Genomic DNA, 27,073 nt, shown 5'->3' on the forward strand with positions numbered 1-27,073 from the left:
GAGGAACTGTATTAAAGGGTTGCAGCCTTAGGAAGGCTGAGACCCACTGGGCTAGGGGATCGGAGGCAGAAGGATGACAATACAGCTCCACCCCACCTCTGCCTTTCTCCCGTGCCTCTAGCCCTGGCCACGGTGTTCCGTGCCTGCTTGCTACCCACCAGCTGTGCGGCCCTGCGAGCACAGGCCTCTCTGCTCTGCCTCGGAATTGCCACGTTGGCGGCAGAAGCGGGAAGCGTATTGTGCGCAGAAACAAAACGGAGTGGTTTTTCCTTTTCTGAAGGTGGTAATGGTGCAATTAGTGGATAAGCCATTACCCCCTCCTCCCTGGCTTGCCTCCCTCCTTCCTCTCCACCTCCCCCCTTTTTTTCCTTTCCTGAAAAAAGTGGCTGAATTGAAGAGCTCTCCCTCAATCTTCCACTGACTCTCAGGAAGAGGGATAGAGCCCCACCCCCATGTCTCCAAAGTCCTCTACCCTCAGTTGGGTCAGGTACTTGTTGGTGTTGGAGAATAATTAAACGTACCACTATGTCTACAAGTGAAGCAAGTAATACAGTGATTTATGGATTCTGAGGGGCAAGTTGGAAACGAAGAGAATTTGCATTTATCTGCCCTTGTTCACTGGGGACAAATGCTGACCTGAGACCCCTGCACAGCCACCTGTGAGAGAGACCGAGGCACCTTTTCTTTTTCTGGATGGAGGGGTGGGGTGTTAAAGATCCAGCTGCATTATGGGAGTAGCCATGGACTCACTTTAAAACTTCCATTTTTGCTTTCTACCAACTGAAACCCATTCAGGTTTGTCTACTTCCCAGAGCCCATTTACAGCCTAGGCCGTTCCATCTTTAGGAGGGGTCTTCTGCAAGGATGACTTCCTATTTTTTAGAAAATGATATGGGGGTTCAGAGAGCTTCCTCAGAGACTTGCCTGCCAGGGTCACACAGCTAGTAAGTGGCAGAGCTGGGACTTGAACTCAGATCCCTGGTCTTAAACGCCGTGCCTTGGGGTGTGAAGAGGTGAGGCCATCAGGGAAGATGACTAGAGTGTGGGAAAGAAGGCACCAGGGCAGGATGCATCCATGCCGCTGACCCAGCCCTGGGTGAGCCAGGCCACGCGCTCCTCATTCTAGTCGCCTCTCTCCAATCCTACCTTGACGGGAAGCACAAGCAGAAACTGGGACAGTAGCCCCAGGAGACCAAGTCTGCATGGTCCCTCTAGGGGTATGGGTGGGGAGAGCTGGCAGAAGAGGTCTTGGGAGGGTGACAGCTGCACAGTGGTGACAGCTAGGGGTGAGAAAGCAGCCAGAACCATTCCCTCAGAGTCCTGGGTCTGCTCCCTACTTCTCCCCCAAGCTCGAGTGACAGTGTGATACACACAGTGGCTAAAAAGCAGGGAGGGCAGGCACAAAATAGGGACAGAGGCAGAGGCTAAGTCAACCAGACCAGTTCTCAGAGGGAGCAGAGAAACTGCAGAGACTACAAGGGGGAAGGGAAGGAGAGAGAGATGAATTAGCCATCATTCCCCTGTAAACCTTAGAACCCAGCTGTTTCCAGGGCAACGGGGCAATACCTGTCTCTCTAGAGGAGATGAAGTTGCCAGGGTAACTACATCCTGTCTTTCTCAAGGACCATCCCAGAATGTGGCACCCACTAGTCGTTACCATAGCAACTGCCTCTTTGCCCCACTTAATCCCATCCCGTCTGTTAGAAGGGCCCTATAGTTGGAGGTGGGGGAGGTAGGAAGAGAGAAGATCACTTGTGAACTAAGTTTGTTCTCTTCCCCTTCTCCATCCCCCTCAGCACATCACCCTGGGAAAACAGGGTTCACTTACTCCTGGGTCCTCACAGTCCTGCAGTTTTGTGTATACAGGGGGCCAGGGCAACCCAGGAGCAGGTTTTAAAGTGGAAGGCAGGCAGGTGTTGGGGAGGCAGTTACCGGGGCAACGGGAACAGGGCGTTTCGGAGGTGGTTGCCATGGGGACCTGGATGCTGACGAAGGCTCGCGAGGCTGTGAGCAGCCACAGTGCCCTGCTCAGAAGCCCCAAGCTCGTCAGTCAAGCCGCTTCTCCGTTTGCACTCAGGAGCACGGGCAGGCGAGTGGCCCCTAGTTCTGGGAGCAGAGCAGCAGCGTCCCAGTCCTGGTTCCCAGCCTAAAGCCTCACTTGCCTGCCCAGTGCCAGGATGGCCACCATCACCTGCACCCGATTCACAGAAGAGTACCAGCTCTTTGAGGAACTAGGAAAGTGAGTCACACCTCAGGGAGTCTTGGAGGGCATGGGGGATCAGCCTCTCGGGCAGGGGGCGTGTGCCTATGTGGCTAGAGTTCTCCCGTGCTTGCAGAGGAAGGTGTGCTGCATGATTTGGGGGCACCGTGTGTGCACAGGGTGTCCAGTCAGGCGTTGACACATTTATGTGTCCATCCAGCCTGGGTGTGTGTGTGTGTGTGTGTGTGTGTGTGTGTGCCGAAAGGGTAACAGATTGATGGTATATGCAACTACGCATGTAAGTGCACATGACCTGGGTACACAAAGATTCTTAGAAACTTGGCATTTTAAAGGGATTTTCCCACTTGGCGGTGTCCAAGCTGCGATCTTTTCTGTTTTTGAACTTAGATACCTGCATCAGCAGAGAGTTCATCAGCTCCCACCTGGAGACCCTGACTGTAGACACGGTGCCAAGTGGCACATCCCCTTTCCCAGTCCCCTACCAGGAGCAAGGGCTTTGGTACGGAAGGGGTTAACGTGAAACCGATTGAGATGTTGGGAGGAGGGGAGGAACAAGCGGCAAGCTGGGGGGGGTATGCCACTGTGGCAGCGCTGTGCACAGAAAACAGTAGGCAAAGTTACCCCTCCTGTTGTCCCTCTGATGTTGAGAGAAGGGTAGGAAGCAGAAAAGAGCAAGGTTTCCGAGGGTAGATCAGCAGGCTACAGATATAAGGGAAGGTTTCTAGATGTTCCCAGGTGGGCTTGTGGGGGTCCTGGGAATGGACGGATCAGGAGTTGGGGAGCAGTTTGGCAGAGTGCCCTATGGACACAGAAGTCTCCCTACCAGCCCTGTTTGGTTCCTGCTGTAGCAGCAGGAACATGAGACGAGGGGCCCGGTGAACAGATGTGTGCCAGTGTGAGATCTGGAGGTACATGTACCAGTGAACATCTTTGGGGAGAGGCTATATATGACTTCCATGGGAAGCAGATGGAGTTGTATAAGAACTGACAGTGGGTGTAGTGTGTGAACTGAAAAGACACACAAATACTGGTGCAAGTAAACCACGAAGAGACGTGCAAGTGTGTTGCTTGTGTGGAAAGTCTAAAAAATGTCAGTGTGCCCTGCAAGAGTGCATGTGCCCAATTATGCAAGGGATGCTCTCGATTAGGTTGCAGCAGAGATACAGACATGCATCTGCGTGCAGAGGTGCAGCAGGACAAAACTGTGTGCCTATCAGTGAACATGAGTGTGCATGAGATGTATAAGGTCACAGATGATGAGAAGTGTGGACAGAATGTTCTTGAGTGTGCATGTATCTTGAGGAATATATACAGAAAGTGTGTGTGTGTGTGTGTGTGTGTGTGTGTGTGTGTGCATGCGCACCCGTGTGCCTGTGTGAGGTCTGGGCTCGTGTGGGTGTGTGGGTGCTATGGGCATGTGTGAGCTTATGCTAGTGTCTGCATATGTGTGGGAGGCAGAGCTACGGCTGTGGATAAGCATAGCCCCTGAACACACACACACACACGCACACGCACACGCACACTCACGCAACTATCTAGAGACCTATACATACCCTAGCTCCCTTGTGCAAATGTGTGTTCTTGCTTGTCTCCAGACTTCCTGCTGTCCTGTGTGTCTTTGTGTTGGAGATGGGGGCAGGAATATACTTTTTAAGGCTGCTCTGGAGGACTGTCTCTTAACTTTATCTGGGACCCCTTTCCAGAGCGTGTCTGGTGTTTACCTGGAACTCAGGGCTTCCTGAATAGACAGGAGCTACCTTTCCGGAGTCCCTGAAGCTGGTTCTGTCAGGACTGCGTCACAGAGCACAGTGAAATGGAGTTGCGATGTGATTCCTCCAGGGAACAGAGCCACACCAAAGTGCTCTTTTGCCCTGAGAAGAGATGGGGGATCATTAGCACTGGGCTCATTCGCCTGACTTGGCTTTCTCAGCCCCTCTGCCTGCCTGGATGTGAACAGATTCTAGGGTAGGGGCAGAATTTTAAGGGATAAGGAACAGTGGTATGGCCATGGCAGGAAAACCAAGGGTGGCAGGGATGTCCAGGCCTTGTCCAATCATTTTTAGACCTCTTCCTTCCAGAACTATTGGTGCTCTTAACCTTTTTTAGGTCATTTATTCCTCCAGGAATCCAATGGAAGTCTAAATAGACACTCCCTAGAAAAAACGCACAAACCTTCACAATGTTGCATGCAGTGTCGGAGCTTGTGGGCCCTCAGGGGACCGTGCAGAAACCTGCGCTTGAGGATGCTTGTATGAAGGAGAAGGGGCTGTGGTGGGTCTGTTTTGTGGCTTGGGTATCTCTGTGACCAGGGCCAGGGCACCCTGTGGAGGATGAGTCGGATGGCTTTTGCTCTGCACCTTACTTAGCCTTAGTCTGAACTAATGCAGGGATGTTCAGGGAGGGGCTGCCCCATATGACCCTCAGCCCTGTGACGTTGGTGGACTGCCACTCCTTCTGGCCTGTACGTTGTGAGGATTAGATAGATGGTGTGTGGAGACACAGTCTCAAGCCTGACACATGGTGTGCCTCTGGGGGGTGTTGTTGCAGGGGTGGATGTTACCCTTAAGAATTGGGCAGGCCTAAAGGAGGAACAGAGCCTGCTCCATGTTTATCTTTTGTGTAGAGGGGCTCTTGTTTAGGAAGATGTTGGTCAAGGTCTCCTTGGGCTTTTCTTATGGGGCAGAAGCGATGAAGAAGTCTGCTTGAAGAGTTCACCGTTCGGTTGATGATCCTGCATCTTCTAGCTAGGATACTGGGTGGCTATCCAGATTCTGAGCCCCCACCCAGAACTCTGCCCACATAACTATCCAGTCACCTTGCTCAGCTGGGCCTGAAAGAGACTTTGGTTGACCTCTGTCAGGGCTCTGGGTTGCCACAGCCTTGAAGAGGGCTAGCACATCTCGAAGACTTACTGGCATTCTGCCCAGCGAAGACTGGCTTGTCACCAGCTGCCTTTGAGGAGGAGCCTAGGGTGCAAGCAGAGATTTCCTCTCCTGCCTGGATGTAGGCCTGAGTCGGGGTTTCTGAAAGTTCTATATGCTATCAGACTGATGATCCCCTCCATGCCTTGGCACAGAAGCATATGCATTCAGATAAGCTAAGACGTTGATTCTGGGTCCCCTAAAGGGTTAGGGTCGGGGGGGGCTGTTTCTAGGGACCCAGAGATGGGCTCACTCCCCTCTCCCACCCTGGGATGAAAGAAAGGGAAGTACTTGCTTTGAGTAGACGAGGTGCTAGCTGCAGGGCCAGGGTGGGCCAGGGTGGGCCAGGGTGGGCCAGGGTTGGCCAGGGTTGGCCAGGGTAGCCCTCAGTATTCCCTTCCATTCCCTCAGCCTTCTCTGATGTCCAGAGCTGATAGAAAAGCAGGAAGGGTGGTAGTGGTGGTGGTAGTGGTGGGGGGTGGGGTAGAGAGGGACAAGGGAAATTCTAATGAGCTCAGGCAGGCCCGTGGTAAGAAGCTTCTTCTAGCCATTGCCTCCTCAGGCCTCCATCTGCCCAACCTGCACAGGTTAGCGAAGCAGAGCCTTGCTCTGCAGGCCTACGATTGCTGCTCCGCTGCTCCGGACAGGAGAAGCCCCAGGAGGAGATTTTACTTAAGAGAGAGAGAGAGAGAGAGAGAGAGAGAGAGAGAGAGAGAGAGAGGAGGGAGGAGAGAGCAGCGTTCAGCCCACTCTTTTTTTCTCTAGAAACAGGGATCTGAAGTTGACTCAGGCGGTGCAGGGTAGGGGAGGCTGGTGGGAGTGTGGGTGGCCACAAGGTTGACAGGGACTTGGGGGCTGGTCCCTGAGCCCAAACTCCTTCCTCCATAGCTTTTCATCCTGTACCACACTGGGGTGGGCTGATCTGTGGGTGGTGGCCTGGCTTCAAGGCAGCTCCCCCGTACGGGGCTTTCTAGGTGCTGGATGCTCAAGGCCTCTTTGGGACGCAAGTTCCAATGCTCTGTAGCACGTGTGCGGCCATTTGTCCTTTCCCTGCAGCGCTGGAAGGAGAGTGGACGGTGTCATGGTGGGAGGACGCTAAGGCACCAGGGCCGCACTTAGAGTCAGGGTTATTCTACTCCTGGGTCCTCCCACCAGCAGCACTGGGGCTCCTGGTGCCTTTCCATCCGTTAGCTTGTGCCTGAAGGAAGTGGGCAGAACCTACGCATCCATTTTACAGATGAGCAGACTGGAGCTACAGGAGGTGGCAGGAGAGCTCAAGGGCCTGGTCCCTGGAGGTTTCTGAGCAAGGCCCCATCTGGGGCTGTATCTGTGAAGAGCTTTCCTCTTGCCCATGAGCCGGGGAAAGGGGCAGTGGTCTCGGTGGTGGTCTCGGTGGTGGTCTTGGTGGTGGTGAGGGGGGTAAGGATGAGCTGGTGTTCATTTTCTGGCCACGATTCGGCCCGGAGTTTACTGGGATACCTGGGGTGACTCACTCGTTCTTTGTGTGCTTCCGCTTTACTGTCAATAAAATGGGGGTCCTCTCTCGGGAGATGTCTGCAATGCTGCCCTCTGTGACCTCCCTCGGTGGTGGAAATCGGCGGATCCTGTGCTCCCACCATGGGCGGGCTGTGGAGACTGTCCATGCATATACAGATGGATGACACCTCATGGAGGGTGGTGTTTGGTCCCAGGTTACAGTGAGAGGGACCGGAGGCCAAAGGATGGGAAATGGGGAGGCAGGGCCTGGACGGCACGGAGAGGCACAAGGACAGGGGAAGGGATAGCCTTTCCCGGCTTCTCTGCAACATCAGAGCAGCAAGCAGGCACATGTTCTGGTGCATGCCGCAGCCCTCCACCCCCACACAGGCGCCCCCACACAGGCTGAGACACACTGACACTCTCCAAGCCTCCTCCCTCCCTCCTGCCTCCCTCTAAAGCACGGTGACACTGCTGTCAGCAGCCCCTGCAGCCTGAAGCCGCAGCCCTCTGTGTGGTGTGAGGGCAGCCCTCTGGGCTGATGTGCACATGCATGCGTGCACACACACACACATGCACACGCACGCACGCACTGGCACAGAACATATAGTATGAATTCACCTTCAGTGCAGGGACAGCAAGACAGCACAGCGTGGGCTTCTGGACTCTGCCTCACTACTTACCTCTCCGTTTCTCTGGTCTCTATTTCTCCCTCTCCCACTTCCTGTCTCTGGGCAAACCCTCTGCCCCTGCTCACAGTGTCCCTGAATGCACACTGCCCAAGCCCTGTCCTCTTCTGATCATTTCCAAGAACTAGTAGGAAGAGCCCACATCAGGCAAGCCAAGCGTCATCTACCCTGCTGAGCAGCAGATCCTTGGTGTCCACGCTGCCCATAGTATCCAGCGGTGCTATAAGACCTCTGGGACTACTGAGCCATAGAATGTTGAGGGTCTTTGTACCTTGGGGTCATAGAAGGGAGAAATTTTTCTGTGATCCTTGTGGCCTTTTCCACACACGTTTTTCTGTCCCACCAACTTGAATTATTCTTGTCGTGTGTCACACACAGGACTCGTGTGGCCTCTGCCCTCATAGAGTGTGCAATCTGGTACAAAACCGAAGTTAAATCTCTCCTGGAGTTGATTATTTAGATGCAGCTGGGTGCCGGCTGTGGTGACACATGCCTGTAATCCCAGCACTTGGAAGACAGAGGCAGGTGTATCTCTGTGAGTTCCAGCCCAACTTGACCTATATAATGGATTTCAGATCAGCCAAGGTTACATAGTGACACCTTGTCTCAGAATACCCAACAACAACCTAACAAAAAAAGGGATGGTTACCCCAACCTTCAGTCCTCAAAATATAGTTGAATAAGGACTAGAAGCACAAATAGGGAATTTGAGACTTGAGATTCTGCTAGTAAGGGGCAGGGCTATTGGAGAGGATGCCCAGAGAAGGTGGCACTGGGATCTGGAGGCTAAATAAGAACTCTCCAGAAGGAAGAGGGCGTGAGTGAGTTCCCAACCACAGAGCAGATCAGGCAAAGTCTCTGAGGTGGAACAGTGACATGCATCTTCCTGGTGGTGGGGGAAACCTGGGGTTCCACTCTTCTCTGGTCTGCACAGCTCATTCCTAAACTCCTAGATGCTAGGTCCTAGGAGGAGCAGTAAAAGCCTGTGTCCGTAGAAGGGGAGACTGGCAGGGTGGTGGAGATTGGGAAGCCATATGAAGCACTGAGAAGTGGGAGAACTTGGTAACAAGAAACAGAGCCCTCTTTAGGACTTGGCCTCTCTTCTTGGCTATCAGGGAATAAGGGGTCCCAGAGGGTAGAGTGTCTGAACGTGCAGAGAGAAACAGGCAGATTTAATCTTAACAGCAGAGAGAACTTCTAAGGATCATAACTGCTCCTGGTGCCAGCATCCTCTGGAGATGATAGCACTAAGGCAGGAAGGCAAGCTCCTATCACAGCCCTTGGCCTCCCTGGTACCCTCCTAACCAGTGCCCCTGCCCTCACTTGGTAACATGCTTGTAAGAATGGTCTGAGGGACAGCAAGGGGCTGGGATACTCTCCATTCTGTTGAGAGTAACACAGGGCCCGGGGATACTGCTCTATGGATAGAAAACTATGGCTCAGAAGGTAGTGTCTCACAGAACTGGGCCTTCCAGCCTCTACTTCCACCAGGACATAACTCTGCCCCGAGCCTCTTTGACATCAGAGCAAGTCTCTGGGGGTGTGCACCATGGCAGGGGCAGGCCAAGTCAGAAGAGGTGGTGAACAAGAATGCCTCTTTGCCTCTCTCCTGTCTTATTCAACTCTGGTTTGGCCACTAGGCTATATATGTGTATACACACACACACACAGTATTGGGGATATATATATACATATATATATATTGGGGGAAAATGGGGATATATATACATTTTTTTTGCCATTCAAGAAAAGGCACGTGCAACCAAAACAGGGAATATGTTGGAACTTCTGTTGATTCAATGTTCCCTTCAACAACCAGAATCTTCCGGTTCTGAGGCCTTCTGTGTCCTCCAAGAGACTTCTGCTGGGTTGGCGTTGGAGCTGGGGGGAGGGTGCAGGACAGCTCGTCCCCACAGCATCTTCTGGAGTCTGGGAGTGGGCGGTGCACCGCCGGGGACAGGAGGAGCGAGGCAAGGTTTCGGTAGCAGGTCTTGGGATGTTCTGGTTGTATTATGCTGTGGCGGGCAACCATCTGCTCACAGAGGTGCTGTGGAGACAGGGAGAGAGGGCACCTGAAGCCGAGGGCATCCTGGGCCGTATCTCTTCTCATTAGTTTGCCGTCTGGAACTGGCATAGCTCAGTTCTGCTTGCTGATCATTAAGAAAGAATGGCATTGTCAATAAACAAACAAACAAACAAAAAATGAAAAGTAAAAGAGGTCTTGGGCATAATTTCATCCACTGTTAGCTTCCCTGGCAGGAAGTATCTGCTTAAGGCTGCCTAGGGCTGAGACCTGTGGAAACACCACCTCACGGAAGATTTCCTCTTTGCTTCCAAATGGACTCTGCCAGCCACAGTTTTTTAATGATCTTGAGAACTGGAAGATGTTTGTATAAGTTATGGCCACCCTTCCTGCACACTGCTCTCTTTTTCTAAAGAGGCTCTTGCCTATTTCTCACAGACTTAAAGCACAGCTGTGGACCTAAAGCCAGCGCTCTCCCCTACCCCAACCATGTAGGGTATCGAAAAGCAGTGGATGGAATCAGAAAGCCTGGTCCAAGTTTTCTCGACTCCGTTTCCTTACCTATTGGCCTTTGTAATAAGATACCCTGGGCATGCCAGTTCCACACCTAGCCACATAGGTCCCACACTGTCATCTAACAGGTGACACCACGCTGGTGGCCAACCGTAATTCTTTGCCGACCTATAGATATATTAACTGTACCTGCTCTGAGCGCCACATGCCGGGCAGTCAGATTAGCGTGCCTCGGCTAAGTTACTGAGACCAATAGGACTAGGTTTGAATCCTACCCCGGACAGTAGGTCCACCTGTACTGTATCAGGGTCCTTCTAAGATGACCTCTTGACCCAGAGAGGTGGTAGGTTTGCAGATCTTGACAGAGGGAGGTTTGGAGGAGGGACTGGTCGGAAGACACCTGCCATGTAGCTAGCATTTGAGCAGGAGAATGAAGAGCTCAAAGGATGCTACTAAGATTCTAAAGGCAGGAGGAGTCCATGTTTATCGATCTCAGGGTAATGGTTAGAATGGATCCGGGAGTCACGGGCTCCTTTGTGAAGCTGAAGAAGAATGCAGTCTTTGCCCAGAGCATCCCATACACAGAATCATTTTAATGACATTGTAAATGGGCTCATCAAAGCCTAGAGCCTTCCTGGCGGCCCAGCTAATAGCCAGGCAGGACCGGAGGAGGAAATGGCAAGCGGACAGAAGCAGAGGGAATAAGGAGCGGCGGTTGGTTGGGAATGGGCAGGAAGAAGTACTGTCGGTGCGGATGAACCACAGAGTCAGGTGTTCAGGGTACCCAGGACCCATAGGGTGGAGCAGGTGAGGCAGATTAGGCCCAGGGGGGGGGTGCTGCCAGGGCTGGGGGAAGGCGAGGCACTGGGTGGGCGAGCCTGGCATAAGCATTTCTTCCATGGAGCCTTGGGGGCGGTGACCAGATTGCAGTGGGTTCCCGGAGTGTGGGAGGTGGGAAGACAAGGCAGCGGATGTCGGACATTTGTTCTGGAAGTTTGGCAGCATGAAGGAAGGGGGAATCAGGCAACCAGGCTGCTGAGTTGAGAGGACGCTTTACTTTATCGGGGGAGGGGTATTTGTGAAAGCAGCCAATGAAGGGAAGTCCCAAGGACTCTGAGGATGCCAGACAAGTAGACTCCAAGGGTGCAGAGTGCAGGGGCAAATCCGTGAGAAGGCTGCACCCAGAAAGCCCCCCCCACCACCACAGAAATGGTCCTCTCTGCTGAGACCCCGAAGAGCTCCGTAAGAAGGGAAAGTGACCTGTCTTGGGTTTTCCAGGAGGAAGTTAGTGTTAGGATCCGTCATAGCCCTCTTTCACATAGGGAAACTGAGGCCCACCAGAATAAGTCAGCTTGTAATCAAGTTGGGCAAGGATTCGGGACTTCTCATTTCCCTTGGCGCTGCCCCCCCCCCCGCTGCCATGGCAACCCTTCGAGGGGTTCTAGGCCAGAGATGATTGTAGGCACCTGTGGCTGGCAGTCAGCCACACCCAGGACACCAGGACATCAGCTCGGCTAGTCAGCCAGAAAACAATTTCCCAGTGAGAGCCGCTCTTCACAGCCCGTTAGCACGTTTCCACATTCTTGGCAGTCAAGTAGACCCGCTTTGCTGGGTCTTGGTGCCGAGAACGCAGGGTGCTGGATGAGGCCTCACTCCTGATGAACACACTCAGGGGGGGCTCCTTAGCCCTGGGGAGAGGCCTCTTCCCCCTTTGTCGGGCCCCCCCCCCTTTTCCCCCAAGCTCAGCAGACAGGGTCCATTTTGTTTCCGATGAGGCTGTTTTCATCCTCTTGATGTAATGAAGCCCATACAAGGCATCCTTTCTTGAGCATTTACTATACTCCAGGGACTCCTGCTGAACACATTGTCTGCCTCATTATCGCATTGAATCCTTGAAGCAACTGCTCAGGGTGGGGACTCTATTGCCTGCATTTTATGGGGGAGGAAGCAGACAGACCAAGATGACATCACCGGCTAGCAAGGGGCTGAACGGTGATGGTGGTTTGAACTCGGGTTGGACCGCTCTTGCTTAGAACTGCATTTGCCTGCATGATAGGCAGGAGCCCTTGACTAGGGTACAGTACCGAGGTCAGACAGGTCTCTGTGCCATTGAGTCGCAATCTTCCCTTAGCCTTGTGTTGTCAATGAAGAAACTGAAGCCCGTGGGGCCCACCCCATCCAAGTTCTGAAAGTTCCTCTCTCTGATGCCTGGTGTCTTTGTCTCTCACACACACCTCTCCCTGACTTTATCTCTCGATTAGATGGATAAATTGAGAGTGACACACTTGTGCTGCATCATACCTAGGACCTTGTGGTATCACAGACCCAGCTAGAGCCGGGTGATTGTTAGCACCCGTCTCCTTGTACCTGGGAGCAATGTTCCACTTCCCCCCCTTTGCACTCAGGGACACTGTCTATCCCTGCCCCTGCACCCAGAACAGTCCTGTTCTTGGGCTAACAGCCCTCTCCCCCGATCAGGAACCCAGGAACACTTCCACAGGTATTCTCAAGACCTTCCCGCCTCCCCACTCCCGCATCACTTCTTCCTCCTCCGGGGCCACTTCTTCCCCCTACCATCTCCATCTTGGCCTCCTTGATGCTCCTGCTCTGCCTGTCTTTCTGCTGCTAGGCCTTGGCCTGCCTGCCCACCTGCTGGCCTCCGCTCAGCTCAGAGCCCTCCTCCATTTGCCAAGGCTTCCGGGGCTGCTGCGGTCACTTCTCATGCAAGATGAGAACGAACAAACACGCTTTTTTCTAAACAAAAGATGAAAGAAGCAGCTGCCTCGCTCTCAATTTGGCTCCCTGACTCTTGTCTACCCTGTTTGTCTGACTCCCCTTCACACACACCCTGCACACGACAGAAAGGGAGCCTTCCTCTGTGTAGATGGAACCCCATTCATCCTCTACTGTGTCTTATGATCTGTGGTTAAGTGCTCTGAAATGACCACCTCGCCCAGTCTCTGGGAGCACTCAGAGTGATGCTGCCACTGCCCTCTTTAGGGGAGAAAGAGAATCAGAGGCTAAGTTCCAAGTCACACGGTCAGTAGGGGGCAGCCTGGATGGGACCTCTGTGAGCTATAGTCCCAGCGCTTGAAGGCTCCGCACCCCTCTCTGCCTTTAGAGGATCCAGGAGGAAAGGCTTGAGAGCCCTATGTTCCCTTCACTGCTGCGCATTCCTTCTCGCTTGGAGCTGCAGTTTCTGGATCTGTGTGTGAAATGGGGTTCATAATTCTGATTCCTTCAGGTTGTTGTGGTATCAAGAGGAGTCTAGCAGTACCTGGACTTGAGAGCATCTTTATCCTGGAGCCAGGAGCTGGGCCCTGACTTGGGGAGTGTACCAGAGGAAGGCTATGCATCTCTGCCCAGGGGCGGCATGCTAAGGATGTCCTCTGTGGGGCTCAGCATCCCTGTGTAGCCATTTCCTGGTTCACAGAAAAGCTGTGCTGTTCTTATTCAATAGATCTCACTTCTGGGCCCCTGCTCCTTGGGTTCCGCGAAGCTTCCTGCACCCAGCCCGTTCCATGGCCCTGTCAATCTGATTCCAGGGGGAGAATATGAACTAGGATAGGAGACAACTGCCTGCAGAGGAGAGAGTTAAAATCCCCCCCCCCTCATTTTAATGTTGCAATTGATTGCATCCTCCTGACTCACCCTAATGGAGGTCTAGCTGTGAACCCACCGTGGGCCAGTTACTGGTGAGCAAGGCAAGGCCCTACCATCTCTAGGCAGCTCAGAAGCCTTTCCGGAAGAGGTCACCGAGACACTTACTTTTCTTTAAGACTTCATAGGAGTCAAGGTCTACAGCTGGGCAGGAACCTCGTAATGGCTCTCAGGCCCATTCCCCTGCGTAGGTGAGATGGAAGCCTCTGAAATACCTGTTGTCTCCTCGTCCTCAGATGCCCATTTCTGTCCCCAGTGCTCCTGACTTCCTGCCTCATTTCTGTTCCTTTCTCTGTTGTTTAAAATCCCTGCCTGATCTTGCAAGTTCTGTTTATGGAGGTGCTAGTTAGTGGTACTGACACTGGGTACCAAGTGCTACATGTTAGATTCCCGGTGCTGTGTTGGGTACTAAGTACTAAGTGCTAGACATAGGAACTCGTTAGTTGGGTAGGGAAGACAAGAGAGTGGGTAAGCAGGGCTCCTAAAACTCTTGCAGTTTCCCGAGTAACAGGAGTGACTGGAGTATTTGTTGCTGTCTTTGACCCCAGTTCCAGACACAAACCTCTTAATTCCCCCTGGGATTTCCAGATGCTGGAAACATCTTTGGCTCTTATGGGGTGATTCATGGTGGGTTTCAGTATGGAGGTGGCCAGCAGAAAAACCAAGCTCTGATTGGACGCTTGGAATCTTCAGCCTCATTCTCCATTCTCTGGGGAGATGAGACTGGAAATTAAATTACTGACTGGTCACAGTAACATGGCAAAGTCGCCACAAAGACCCTACGTGCAGGGGTAAGGACACTTTCTGGGATAGGGAGCACATCCGAGTGGCGGCAGTGGCGCATCTCAGCTCTGGGGGTGGGGGTGGGGTGGCGCTAAGCTCCAATCTCCCCAGGCTCTGGCCTCTGTTCCTCTCCCCAGCTGCTCATCTGTATTCTTCACCATGTCTTAGATTGTATAACAAACGCGCAAACGTGCTTTCCTGAGTTCTTGAAGCTATCATAGACAATCCTTTAATTTGAGAACAGCAGTAAGAACTTCCAGTTGTTAGCAAAGTTGTACAGGAGCACGGGCGACCTGGGGAACCATTTCCTACAGTTGGCACCTGAAGTGAGGGCATAGTGTTGTGGAATGGAGCCCTGAACCTGCAGCTCTGCCCCAACTCTAGATGACAGCATAAATGACTTGCAAGACTTTCCACGGGCAAAAAAAAAAAATGGCCGGGCGGTGGTGGCGCACGCCTTTAATCCCAGCACTTGGGAGGCAGAGGCAGGCGGATCTCTGTGAGTTCGAGACCAGCCTGGTCTACAAGAGCTAGTTCCAGGACAGGTTCCAAAACCACAGAGAAACCCTATCTCGAAAAACAAAAAAACAAAAAAAGATTTCCACTGGGGTATAGGCAGCAGGAGGACAGGTTAGCATAAAAGAAGCCACCTTTATTTGGTGGCCAGTATGTGGGGGATGGCTAACAGCAGGTAAGCTTTCCCTATGTGGGGGCTTCATGTAGTACAGTGGAGGCCCTGTAGTAGAGGCAGTGTCTCAAGGAGGTGGCTGGGGTGTCTCAGCTTTCTTATTATTGGTGATGAGCAGGTAGAATGTGAAGAACCATTACTGCGTGATGCCTTCGGTATACACATGATCCTGGCCATTCCTTTCTTCCTTGTCCTTTTCTGCCCACTTACTTCTTGCTGCCCTGTGTTGAGGCAGCTAGAGTGTGCTCATCTGGGATCTATGCCAGGCTGCAGGCTTCCTCGGGGTCCACTCGCTTCACATGTTAACGACAAGAAGAGAGACTATGACCCGGCTTTCCAGATAACAGGGTTCACAGGAATCATCTAAGCACCTTGTGGCTTGGGCATGCCCATCATCTTAGGTGTAGGGGTGGAAGTTTGGAGGCTATCAGGAACTGAGCATGGCAAAAGGAAGCTGGGCAAGTACTCAGTGCCGGCATTAAAAATCCAGAAGCTTCTGTGAGGCCCAGATACAGCTCTGCTTGTGAGTACAGTGTGAACTCGAGCAATCTGCGTGGAGCTGCACCCTGGAGCTCAGCACCTTGATCCGTGCTCCACACAGGAGGCCTCTGGACTGTGGTTTTTACACTGTGTCTAGATGATTTGTCCAAATGACAGCACACTCGCATCTGAGAAGTCGTCCCAGGCTCTTTCTTCTGGTCATTGGTGTGAGGACAGTGACGATGGTGACACTTTTCTGTGGTCTTTTCTGTGGTGTGAGGGGTTGACAAGATGGCCTTCATTATGCACAAAAATGATAGCTCAAGCCGGGCAATGGTGGCGCACGCCTTTAATCCCAGCACTCGGGAGGCAGAGGCAGGCAGATCTCTGTGAGTTCGAGACCAGCCTGGTCTACAAGAGCTAGTTCCAGGACAGGCTCCAAAACCACAGAGAAACCCTGTCTCGAAAAACCAAAAAAAAAAAAAAAAAATGATAGCTCAAGCTCAGATCCAGCCCTCAAACTAGTTTTCTTTGGCTCTGTGCTCAAACTCTTTTGAAATAAAGGAGCCAAACACTGCTACATATGCCCTTAGTCCCAGCACTGGGGGCACAGGAGTGACTTGGGAGACATTCCACGGGTGTTAGTCCTCCTTTATTTGGTGGCCAGTACTGTGGGGGGATGGCTAATACCAGGTAAGCTTTTTCTACACAGGGGCTTCATGGCACCCCGAGAATCTGATGGACAGCCAGCTTAGCTAAAACAGCCAGTCCCCAGTTCATGAGAGACAGTATCTCAAGGCAATAAGGCAAGGAGCGGCAGAAGACTTCTGACATCCTGGTCCGGCTCCACAGGGCTTGCACGAGCACACACATCACAACATACATGTGTGCAGGTAACACACCACATTGACAAAGGCAGAGAAAATTGGTTTCCATATATATATATATATATGTGTGTGTACATTATATATATCACTAATACAAAAAATGAGATTTTATATATATATACTATATTAGAGATTATATGTATAATATATATATATATACTATATTAGAGATTTTTTTTATATATCTATGACAAAATTGCCTGACAAGCAGCTTCAGGGAGAAAGATTTAATTTGGCTCACAGTTTCAGGGGGTTTTACTGTTTTGTGGCTAGGCAGACACGGCAAAGTGTGTTAGTTTGTGGAAGTAGTACACACAATAGTCTACTCACATCACAACAGATCAAGAAGCAGAGAACATGTTGGTATACACTTCTGATCCCAGCACTGGGGAGGCAAAGGCAGGTGGATTTGAGTTCTCGGCCAGCCAGGGCTACACGGTCAGACCCTGTCTCAAAGGAAAAACTAAGTTAACAGCAGAAAGGAGAAAACAGAACAGTATACCTACCTGGTGCTGTGTGTGAGGTGAGGTCTGCAAGGAAGGACTCCAGGCCCCAGCAACGGAGGCCATGGTAAAGAGGACAGTTTGCGGGCTGGGCCCTTGGAGTGGAGGCAGGATGTTTCCAGGTCTACATATTTACCTCCTTTGAACCTGGAGCTGTGTGATGTGTTACTTGTTCTAAGAACAAAGCTCTAAAGATTCTCCGAGACCCAGATTCTGTGGTTCTCACTCCAGGCTTCTAACGTTTTATAACTTGGTGACCTAACTTTTATAGACCCGGAGGGCTCATCTTGCATGAGACCAAGGATCTGGGCCCCTCTCTGGATCTTGCTGACCAGTGCTGCTGTAAGCCAGGCCCTGCAGCTCTCGTGACATAGAGGGCTCTGATGAAGGGGTCTCGCTTCTTTCACAGTTCAGCCGTAGGAGCTCTTGGTAGCCTGTGGACACAGGTCTCAGGCTGTGCCATACTGTTCTCTGTCTTCCAGGGGAGCTTTCTCCGTGGTGCGCAGGTGTGTGAAGGTGCTGGCTGGCCAGGAGTATGCTGCCAAGATCATCAACACCAAGAAGCTCTCAGCCCGAGGTGGGTTCCGCGCTGCCTGCCCACTGCCTGTTTTCCACTCTGCTATCGCTCTCACCCTGGACCCGAACCCCGAGCTTGACTTCTGGGAGATGCTGCTGGCAGGCTAGGAAGCTCTTCCTTCTGAGAGTGTGATGAGAATAGATCCTTCCTCAGGAAATCCAGGCTAGGGGTTTCAGTGTCTCTCACATAGGTCAAGCCCTCCATGGTATTCCGTCTCCTTTCCCCTCTACCATGGCCTCCATGGCTTGCCGCCCAACCTCTGCCTTTGCTGCAACTGTTTAGCCTTCTATGGGCAGCCCCTTTGCTCTTCCCAGGTCTCCATCCTCGGAGCAGTATTCTTGCCCTCTGCTCAGTCTGCATTCTTCTCTTTCCACTGTTTTTGATTTCCACGTAGCTGTCCCCCGGGACTCACTTCACTATGTGCCCCACTTTGGCTCCTTGTTTAATCCCTGGTTGAGTGGACAGGACTCACCCACCGCTCTGGGCTCAGCACCCAGGACAGCGACCTCGCCAGGCCTCTGGGCTACATGAGAACTGTCCCTGGCTCTGCTCCCAGGGCACTGGCTTTTGAATAGGTGCTCTGAGGTGCGGCCTGCTTTTGAAAAGAACATCCAGCTAATTGTAGCTTCAGAGGCTTTAGGAACATTGTCTCCCAAACCTTAGAATGACCCTGGCCAGCAGCAGTACCATGCCCTGAGAGATGGCCCGTGTTTCAATCTAAAACAGTTAAAGTTGCATCTTTAAGGTGCTCAGGAGCACTGGAGTTTGGGAACTCTGCCCAGAAGAGTCCTGGTCATTCCTGTGTGCTTAGGACAGTAGTTGGTGACCAAGTCAGTGTATTGATAAGCTAACCCCCCCCCCCACACACACACACACAATAGATGCCTTGAAGGCCGGTGTAAGGAGAATTCTGTTGGGTGAGATGGGTGCAGAATCTTGGGAGAGAGGCACAGTGTGTCTAAGAGTTTAGTAGGCTGCAACTTTGTCTGGATGAGGGCCCAGCAGGTGCATGGCTTATGAAGGTCCTAGGGATGCTGTCCCAAGGTGATCACGCTGCTCTCTGCAGGCCTCCCAGCAAGCCCTGGACTGGGCTGTGGTTGCTGCCTTTTGTCTCCAGCTCTGTCGTCTGGCCCACAACGCTCTATTTACTTACTTCTTTGCATCCGGCGAGGACGAGAGGCTCTGAGGGTCCCCAGCTGGCATGACTAGTGTGAAAAGGCCAGGTCTGCAGAAAGTCTGGGGTTGGAGTCAGAGGCAAGGAAGCAGATGGGCAGGAAGTCTGAACAGAGTGCTGCTTCCTGTTGGCAGCCTGGCACAGCCTTCAGCTGTTACGTGCCTAGTTGTGCCCCAGTTCCTGAGACCCTGGGGATAGGGCTGGAGCAGTGGTTCTCAACCTTCCTGATGCCGATACCCTTTAATGCAGTTCCTCATGTTGTGGTGACCCCCCCACACACACACACAGTTATTTTCATTGCTACTTTATAACTGTAATTTTGCTACTGTTATGAATCACAATGTAAAGGTTTGTGTTTTCTGATGGTCTTAGGCAACCCCCATGAAGGGGTCATTCGACCCCCCCCAAAGGGATCACGACCCGAGGGTTGAGAACCCTGGGCTATAGTTAAGGCAGGTCAAGTTTTGCCCTCCAGAAGAGCATCAGGAAGGAAGATGAGAGGGGAGCATCATGCTGGCTGCGGCTGCAGTTCTATCTTCTCAGGGGACACAGAGACATAGAGGCCATCACTCCTGTTTGGGAAGGTGACTAAGCATTCTTGGACAGTAGAGACTCTCACTGTTAGTGTCGGGCAGCTACTACCTAGGCCTTCTCTCTCTGACTATCTGTTGAGACCGTGACCTCCTGGGAGGAAAGGAAGCCTGCCTAAGAGGCTAGGAGCAGGGGTATGTAAGGGAACTTTCTCCAGGCTGTCTGCTGCCACCGAACCCTCTCCCCAGCAGGGAGGAGAGCAGAGACTCCTTTAGCAGGTCTCTTTGTGTCACTCGCCTCCACAGGGGGCATTAAAGCTGTCACATTTGGCACTATTCTCTAAACCTCCCCTGCTGGCTCTTTGGGATGGCTTCCCGCAGCTCCCAGCAGGAGCCAGACCCACCCAGGGCTTCTATCCACCCCTCCCAGCAAGCCCTGGCTTCCCCTAGCACACCCCACATGGCCTCTTCTAGCAAGTAGTTCCCAACTCCGGGAGGTATTTTTATATGTATTTTAAAATTAGTTCTTAAGAACAAAACCTTCACATTCAAAGTGTCATTCAAAGAAACCACAAGCAAATAAAATGAAACGTAGAGATTTTTGCCTGCTTACATCCCTGCTGGTCCTGAATTCCAGTCTTGGAAACAAAATGCAACTGCCTGAGCTTCCCCCTGGAGTTGAATTGTCTCAGTGAGGCTTTTGGACCGCAAAAGTCCTGGCATAGTAAATGACAGCCGTGCGTTCTGGGCTAGACCCTCCCAGGTGCTCGATGGACCTCTTAGGGATTCTGGGGATAAAGGTGGGGTTGGTGCAGTGCTCAGGGGCGGTCTTCTAAGACTCTAGGCTCAGACTCCTGGCGCAGGCTCACGCGCCATGAGGTTCAGTAAGATGCCTGTTACAATGCTCTTGGGAAGCTCTGAGGTTCATGAGTCTGCCTTCCCCATACTCTCCTGACACCTCTGGTCTTCGGATTATTTCTCTCATATCTCAGGATGGGCGGGGAGGGGCCTTTTTTGCTCCCAGTGCCCTCCCTCCTGCTACAAACCTGTGCTCACCTGTTTGCAGGAGCCCTCCTGTGTGCTTGCAAGGCTCTGGTCCTGCCTGGCCCGACTGGAACTGCCTGGCTCCTGGCACTAGGCTGTCTCCAGTTGACCCAAGCAAAGCGGGATGAAGGTCCCGAAGGTGTCATCGTGGGTCTAGGGGCTATGTTCTCAGGCACCAGGCAGGGTGTGGAGACTCTAAGCTTCCTTGGCTGTCTCATCGCTGTGGGCTGGGACTGAGTCATACACCGATTATCAGTGCAGTTATTCGCAGGAACTGACAGGCAGCTCTGCTGCTTGCCTGTGCTAGGGGTTTAGACAAGCCTCTCGGAAACGCCATGCTAGGCCCCTAGAACCTGGCAGTAACCAGTGGGCAAGGTTGTGTTTCCACTGGGCCCATTTTCTTGGGAATGAGATATGAAACACACCTATACACTAGGTAGAGGGAGAACTGAGGTGTGTTACCAAGAGAATCAGAGAGGAATAGGGGCACGCACCTTTGAGTTCAAGACCAGCCTGGTCTATACAGTGAGTTCTAGAACAGCCAGGGCTAAAGCATAGAGAGACAGTCTAAAAGAAAGAAAGGTCAGACCTGGTGAAGGAGAGTGAAGGGCAGACGGACCATTGCAGAGAGCCGGGGAAGCTCTCTGAGGAAGTGGCTGTGTCCTGGGATCTGTCTGAGGAGGAGGAAAGCAGTAGAAGAAGGCCCAGGGGAGGAACACTCTAGGAAGGGGGCACAGCAAGCCAAATACGCTAAGATAAGAAGCATGGTATAGCCAGACGGTAGTGGCACATGTTTTTAATCCCCGCACTTGGAAGGCAGAAACAGACAGATCCCTGTGAGTTCGAGGCCAGCTTGGTCTTCAGAGGGAGTTCCTACAGAGAGAAACCATATCTTGAAAAACAAACAAACAAACAAAAATAACAGAAATATATGCCAGGCCAGAAAAAATCAGTGTAACTGGGCTTTGTGGCTCAGATGATATAGCCTCGGGTTGGATCATAACACGTTGGGAAGCTGTTAGTCTGTTGGATACCCAGGAGGAGCAGCGGTTTATTTATATACCCCCCCCCAAAGGCCTTAACCACCAGAGTCAAATACCTAGGGTGAGGAGTTGCTCAGTCTAGAAGCGAGGTCCTCAGAGCTCTAAGTTCTGAAAGGGACTGGCTGCCTTGATCAGTGACATTGAAGAGGGGTCTACTCCTTTATCACCAGGTCTCCCTTTCTCTTCCTATACCCAACAGAGCAAGAACAATCAAGAGAACACGGCCCTGTAGCACTGGGCCTCTTGGTGCATTAGCAAATGAAAACTTTATCAACAGGGCTAGAAAATCCTGAACAACATTCTGTTCCCATGCAGCAGATGGGTATGGCTAACAGGGAAAGGCAGCATGCAGGGCAGCTGTGCCATGCCTGCGGCTGGCGTCAGAGTCTTAAAACCAAGGACTTGGCAGTTCCAGCAGGGAGGTCTGGTAATCAGACAGGGTTGACGGGTTTGTGACCAGTGTTTGGTCCCACCCCCTGTCTAGTTTGTCAAGGGGACATGTCACATCATGTGCAGGAAGTGGCACAATTCCCCATTTAGACTTGCACCCTATCGCTCTGAATGTGTTGTCTGGGCTGAAGATCCCATTCCTTCTGATAGGCTGGGCCTTGCCTCTGCAGATCTCTGGTTCTGCTGTGGATGAAGGTGAACTGTAGGGGGGGGACAGGGGCTGATTGGGGTCCTCTCCTCTGCTAGGAATCTGCACCCCACTTCTGAGGGTGCTGAAGGAGACTGGGAGGGAGGGAGGAAGAAGATGGGTCTATGGAGCTGATCTAGCCTTGCACCCCATCCCTACTCCCTGTAGCCTGCAGTAAGTTGTCAGCTGGGGAGCTGAGCCTATCAAATCAGAATTGGACTTAATTGCATTGCTGATGGGAAAGCCGCATTTCAACATTGATCGTGGCTTCTGCAGTCCACAGAGGGCAGCCAGCAATTGATCTAGAGGAGAGAGCAGGGGAAAGAAGGGCTTTCTCTGTCCTCGCCACACCTGCTCTGGAGGGGCCATCCTGTGGTGAGGTTTTAATCCTGGGTCAGCCTTGAACTGTAGCTTAAGTGTCCTTCTATGGGTTCCAACCTCCTCATTGGGACACAGGCAGGCCAAAGGGACAGTCCTGAGTCAGGTTACAGAGAACAGTACAACACAGGGTTTAAAGTCCAGCTCCAATCACACCGCCTGGACTGGGTCCTTAGCTTCTTCTTCCTCCGTGAAGTCAGAACAGTGACAGTATCCCCTAAGGAGTGCTTGAAAGGTAAGCAAATGCTTTGCCCTGTGCCTGGCATCAAGTAAATTCAGGTTCAGAGTCTCCAATTAGAAAATGCAAACTTTGAGGATGGATGTAATACGGAAAGTGGAACATTCCACACTAGGAAAAACTGGGTTTTATGCACAACACCATGAAAAAGTCATATAAAATTGCCTTTAGGTGCCGACTTTGGCAGCACATGTACTGAAGTCAGATTACCCCTGGGATGCATGTATATTTCACATACATGTACTCTGTGCTTAGTTTATAGTCTCTTTTCCAAGACAACTCATTTTGTATATGCAGATAGTCCAAAAACCCCAAATCTCAAACACTTTTGGTCCCTGTTTCTAAGCATTTTGGACAAAGGGTGCTCAACCTCCATTCCACATTTGCTAGCGATTTCTCTTTAAATGTTTTGTTTCTTTAACTCAAGCATTGACTAAGGAATTGTGGACAGACAGCACAAAGGGAACTGAAGACTGCACCATGGCCACGGCAGCCCCAAGACTGCCCCTGGCTCGGGCCACGTGTCCTTATCTGTGAAATGGGGGTGGTGGTGCCACAGACCACCATGGCAGGCACTGACCAGGTGGTAGCTATGATTGTTCCCAGCAGCCTGAGGCTGAAACCACACAGGCTGTTGAGTTTATACAAGCTCTTACAGGTGGCTGGGGGACAGGGAGTTTTGGACAGAGGTCCTGGCAGGTAGATGTGCAGCTCTGGGCCAGCCCCAAGGGAGGGACACAGCAAATTCTACCTTGTAAGTCTTTGGAGATGCCTGTCCCGGCTTCCAGTGTCCTATGAAATGGAGGGGGCTACTGGGGAACAGCTCTTCTGAAAAAAAAAATTACCTTAAGAAGCTTGCCTCATCCATCCCTCCATCCGTTTGTCCATCATTCATGCATGCACCCATCTATCCATGTCCGTCCGTCCATCCATCCATCCATCCATCCATCCATCCATCCATCCATCCATCCATCCATTTGTGATTTCTTGAATAACTAGCATGTACCAGGCCTTCAAGCAGATACAGGTGGTACAACAGAGACCCTGCCCAAGGATGTAGATTCTATGAGACATAAAGATTGCCTGGCTCTCTGCAGCCTAGAGAAGGGTCCCTATAGGCTTAAAGTCAGGGTAGGCTTCTAGAAACCAACGGCATCAAGGAACAGTAGGATCGAGTCATAGCTGGTGATACGATTTGCCTGCCCAGGGAACTGGTGGTTCCCAGAGGGGACCCAGGAAAGGCAAACTCTGCAGTGCTTGGAGTTAGGGTTTGAGGGCAGGCCTAGGATGTTACAGGGAGTTGTACCCGGGCTCCAGACCTCAGGGTGTTTGGGCCCTATCATACAAGAAGGGGTTGGAGAAGGCTGTCCTTGAAGAGCCCTGGATACTGAGGCCTGGAGCGGGAGAGGGACTCATCTAGGTCCCCACCACCTACTTGCCCTTTCTGGGAACTCAGAAGCCCTGGTATGTAGTGTGCATTTTCCAGTTCCCGGGGCCACCCTTTCAGAGGAAAGGATGGTAGAAGCAGGATGGGAGTCTAACATTTCTGGGATTCATGTGGGAATCTGTATTTCAGATCATCAGAAGCTGGAGCGTGAGGCCCGCATCTGCCGCTTGTTGAAGCACCCCAATATCGGTGAGCCCCGGGAGCGTGAGGGGGTCCTGGTACAGTGTGGGGTAGTGGGGAGCAGCCACTTTCTTCTCTGGGGACGGAGGCTGTGGAGGAAGATGCAAAAGGGGGCGTCTTGTTCAGGACCAGCTTGCTTTGGGGGAAGGTGAAGAAAAAGGACCCTTCCTCCCTCCCACGCTGCCAGCAGCCTCCTTCGGAAAAGCTGTCTCAGGAAAGCTCTTGAAGCTGAAAAAGAAAGATGAAAATAGGCCAGGGGGAAGCTTGGCCTTGACCAGCAAGGCCCACGCCCCGACCCACCACATGCAGTATTAGCTTGGATCTGTGGCCCTGTTCAGCTTCTGAGTCCTGCCCCTGTCTGTCTCCTGCCCTTCCAGGAGCTTGGCCCCTGCCCCAGAGTTAGACCGAGGTCAGTCTTCTGAAGATGCTTGGTCCATGGTGGCAGGACTACATGGAAGGTCCTAAAACACACTTCATTGTCTTATGTTTCACTACCTATCCCCTCCAATGCATGGATGCATTGGGTCTGCAGATCCCTCCAGTCAGGGAGGAGCAGGGCTGTCAGGTCCTGTTCTATTGGCACAGCTGTGAGATCTTTGTGGGAAAGCTGCTTCCAGAGCCACTTCCCTCATCTTCACTGGCGCATGGCCTTGTCTTGTCACCTGGGGGTCCTGTGTCATGGCAGCTTCTGCTTTTATAGGCCTGAGATGGGCTCTCAGAGGGGAAGCTAAGCTGCTGGTTCCTGGAGCTTGTTTCCAGGTGAGCTGCCTCTGAGTTCTCTGAGGGAGCTCCAGTTCCTATAGCTCTGCCTTCTCCCCTGGAGGGGAAGCAGATTCCTGCACAGAGCAGGAAGAGTTAACTTTCCCCAGGGAGATTGCTCCACCTGCTATTTCAAGCAGAGGCCCCTCCCCTCCCCTGCACAGCAGCCAGAGGCAGCCAGTAGCAGAGAAGAGGCCAAAGGCCACAGCTGGAGGAGGGCCCTAGCTGGACCCTGCTCTGCTTACCTGGGTCCTCCACCGCTCACTGCTGATGGAGGGTTCCAGGGAGCTCTGACAGACACCCATGTCCTCAAGGAGGCTGTCAGGTTGGGAGGAGAGTGACATATGTGTGTGTGTGTGTGTGTGTGTGTTATCTGTGTGTGTGTTTGTGGTATCTCTGTGTTTGTGCATGTGTCTTTGTCTCTATATGTGTGTCTGTATCTCTGTGTGTGCATATTTCTGTATGTGTCTCTCTTTGTGCACGTATATCATCTCTCTTTGTGTTTGTTTCTATATGTGTGTCTCGGTGGTGTGTGGTGTCTGCATGTGTGTAATGTCTACATGTGGTTGCTCTGTGTGTGTGTGTGTGATGTCTATATGAGGTTTCTCTATGTGTGTGATGTGCACACACATGTTATCTATATGTCTCTGTATGTGTGTGTGTCTATGTGTGGTATCTCTGTGCATGTATGGTGTCTGTATGTGGTATCTGTGTGTGTGTGATGTGCACACACATGTATCTAGATATTTCTGTATATGTGTGTGTCTATGTGTGGTATTTCTGTGCATGTGTGGTATGTGTATGTGAAATATGTGTATGTGTGTGATACACACACACACACACACACACACACACACACACACACGTATCCAGATGAGTTTGCGCATGCAGCTGCTCTGTCTGAACTCAGTGCTCCTGTCTGTGTCTCTCTCCCTCCCACTCCAGGCTGTAACAGGAGTACATGGGCTGTGGGGTAACAATCTGTGGCTCAAACACTGCTTTGTTACTATTTAACCAAGCCTAGACACCTTGCCTTACCATTTTGAAATTCAGACTTTTCTGGAAATTCAGAATTACCCTGCCTTGCTAGGTGTGGTAATTCAAGAGAGCATAGTGCAATGCCAGGGTGAACGTGCTTTACACTGCTCAGGACCCTGAGCCCCATCTGCCCATTTTGCAGCACGATCTCCCCAGGAGACAAGTTTCACCTGTGACCCCACACAGCCCTTGCTCTGCACCATTGGCACAGGTAGACACCCTGACATGCTGAGGTGCAAGAGCCCAGAGATGAGTTGCCACCTTTCCACTGTCTCCATGGAGCTGTTTACTCCTCGTTCACACAATGTCAAGTTTGCTGGAGGCTCTAGCACATGCTCAGACCTCTTCTAGGCATTGCGGCTGTCAGGAGAAATGAGGGAGGGAATGCACTTGAGTAAACATGGCTATTTGTGGGGAGCAGAGTCAAGCATGATGCCAGAAGAATCTCAGAGGAACAGAAGCCATGGGCTACTGCTGAAGAAGCTGGAAAGGCCCCTATCTTGCCCAATAACTCATCTCAAGCTGATGCCATCTTGCCAGAGAAACCTAACATGGTATAGATATGGTGCAGGAGCCCAGAGGGCATCGTGCCTGGAGAAATCTCACAAGATCTTATTCTGCTTGGCAAGTCCAGGCAAGGCAGATGGGCTGTTATCTGCTTGGGCTGTTATCTGCTTGTGTCCACTGTCCTGTCCAAAGGCGTGGGAGTGGGGATCTCAGTACAGGCTGATCCAGCTGTGTCTGCAGACATTTTACCCCTCCATTTCTGCCTGGGTGAGGGTGGTACCATCGCCACTTATGATAGACAGACCTCAGAAGTTCATGCCCATGCCAGAGTATGGGAAACCTTGAGGGGCTATTTGCAACCTGAGAGTTCAGTGAATAGTTTGGGATGGGAAGATTATTCATGAACCATGCTCTACCTGCTGATAGCCCATCCAACTATGATCTCCTCAATGGAAATGTCCATCAAATGAGTGGAGGTTAGTATCCCCACGATCCAATCACTCCCCATAGCACTATTCACTAAAGATCAAGCCTTTAACACTCGAGTCTTGGGAGACACTTCATATCCAAAGCCTTTACAGCTTACAGGCATCTAGGAATGCTTTCACTGGCGAGATGGCTCAGCAATTAAGAGCCCTTAACTGCTCCTGCAGAGGGACAGACTTGGGTTTCCAACA

At 51.9% G+C, this 27,073-nt stretch overlaps 1 protein-coding gene across 6 annotated transcripts in view; it reads left to right on the top strand.

The window, feature by feature from the left end:
* Positions 1–1,994: 1,994 nt before the first annotated feature.
* Camk2a (calcium/calmodulin dependent protein kinase II alpha) overlaps positions 1,995–27,073 on the top strand; it is a 63,646-nt gene continuing 38,567 nt past the window's right edge. For 2 of the 6 annotated variants that reach the window (XM_026783398.1, XM_026783399.1), the window contains exons 1-3: positions 1,995–2,239; positions 17,327–17,421; positions 24,042–24,101. In XM_026783398.1, the coding sequence (XP_026639199.1) occupies positions 2,178–2,239; positions 17,327–17,421; positions 24,042–24,101 (217 nt within the window). In that variant the 5' untranslated portion in view covers positions 1,995–2,177. The remainder of the gene's footprint in view (positions 2,240–17,326; positions 17,422–24,041; positions 24,102–27,073) is intronic. The other 4 variants (XM_026783396.1, XM_026783397.1, XM_005356159.3 and 1 more) reach the window with 4 other exon arrangements.

Source organism: Microtus ochrogaster, chromosome 18 (genome assembly GCF_000317375.1).
Source record: "Microtus ochrogaster isolate Prairie Vole_2 chromosome 18, MicOch1.0, whole genome shotgun sequence".
In the NCBI taxonomy this organism is placed as follows: Eukaryota; Metazoa; Chordata; class Mammalia; order Rodentia; family Cricetidae; genus Microtus; species Microtus ochrogaster.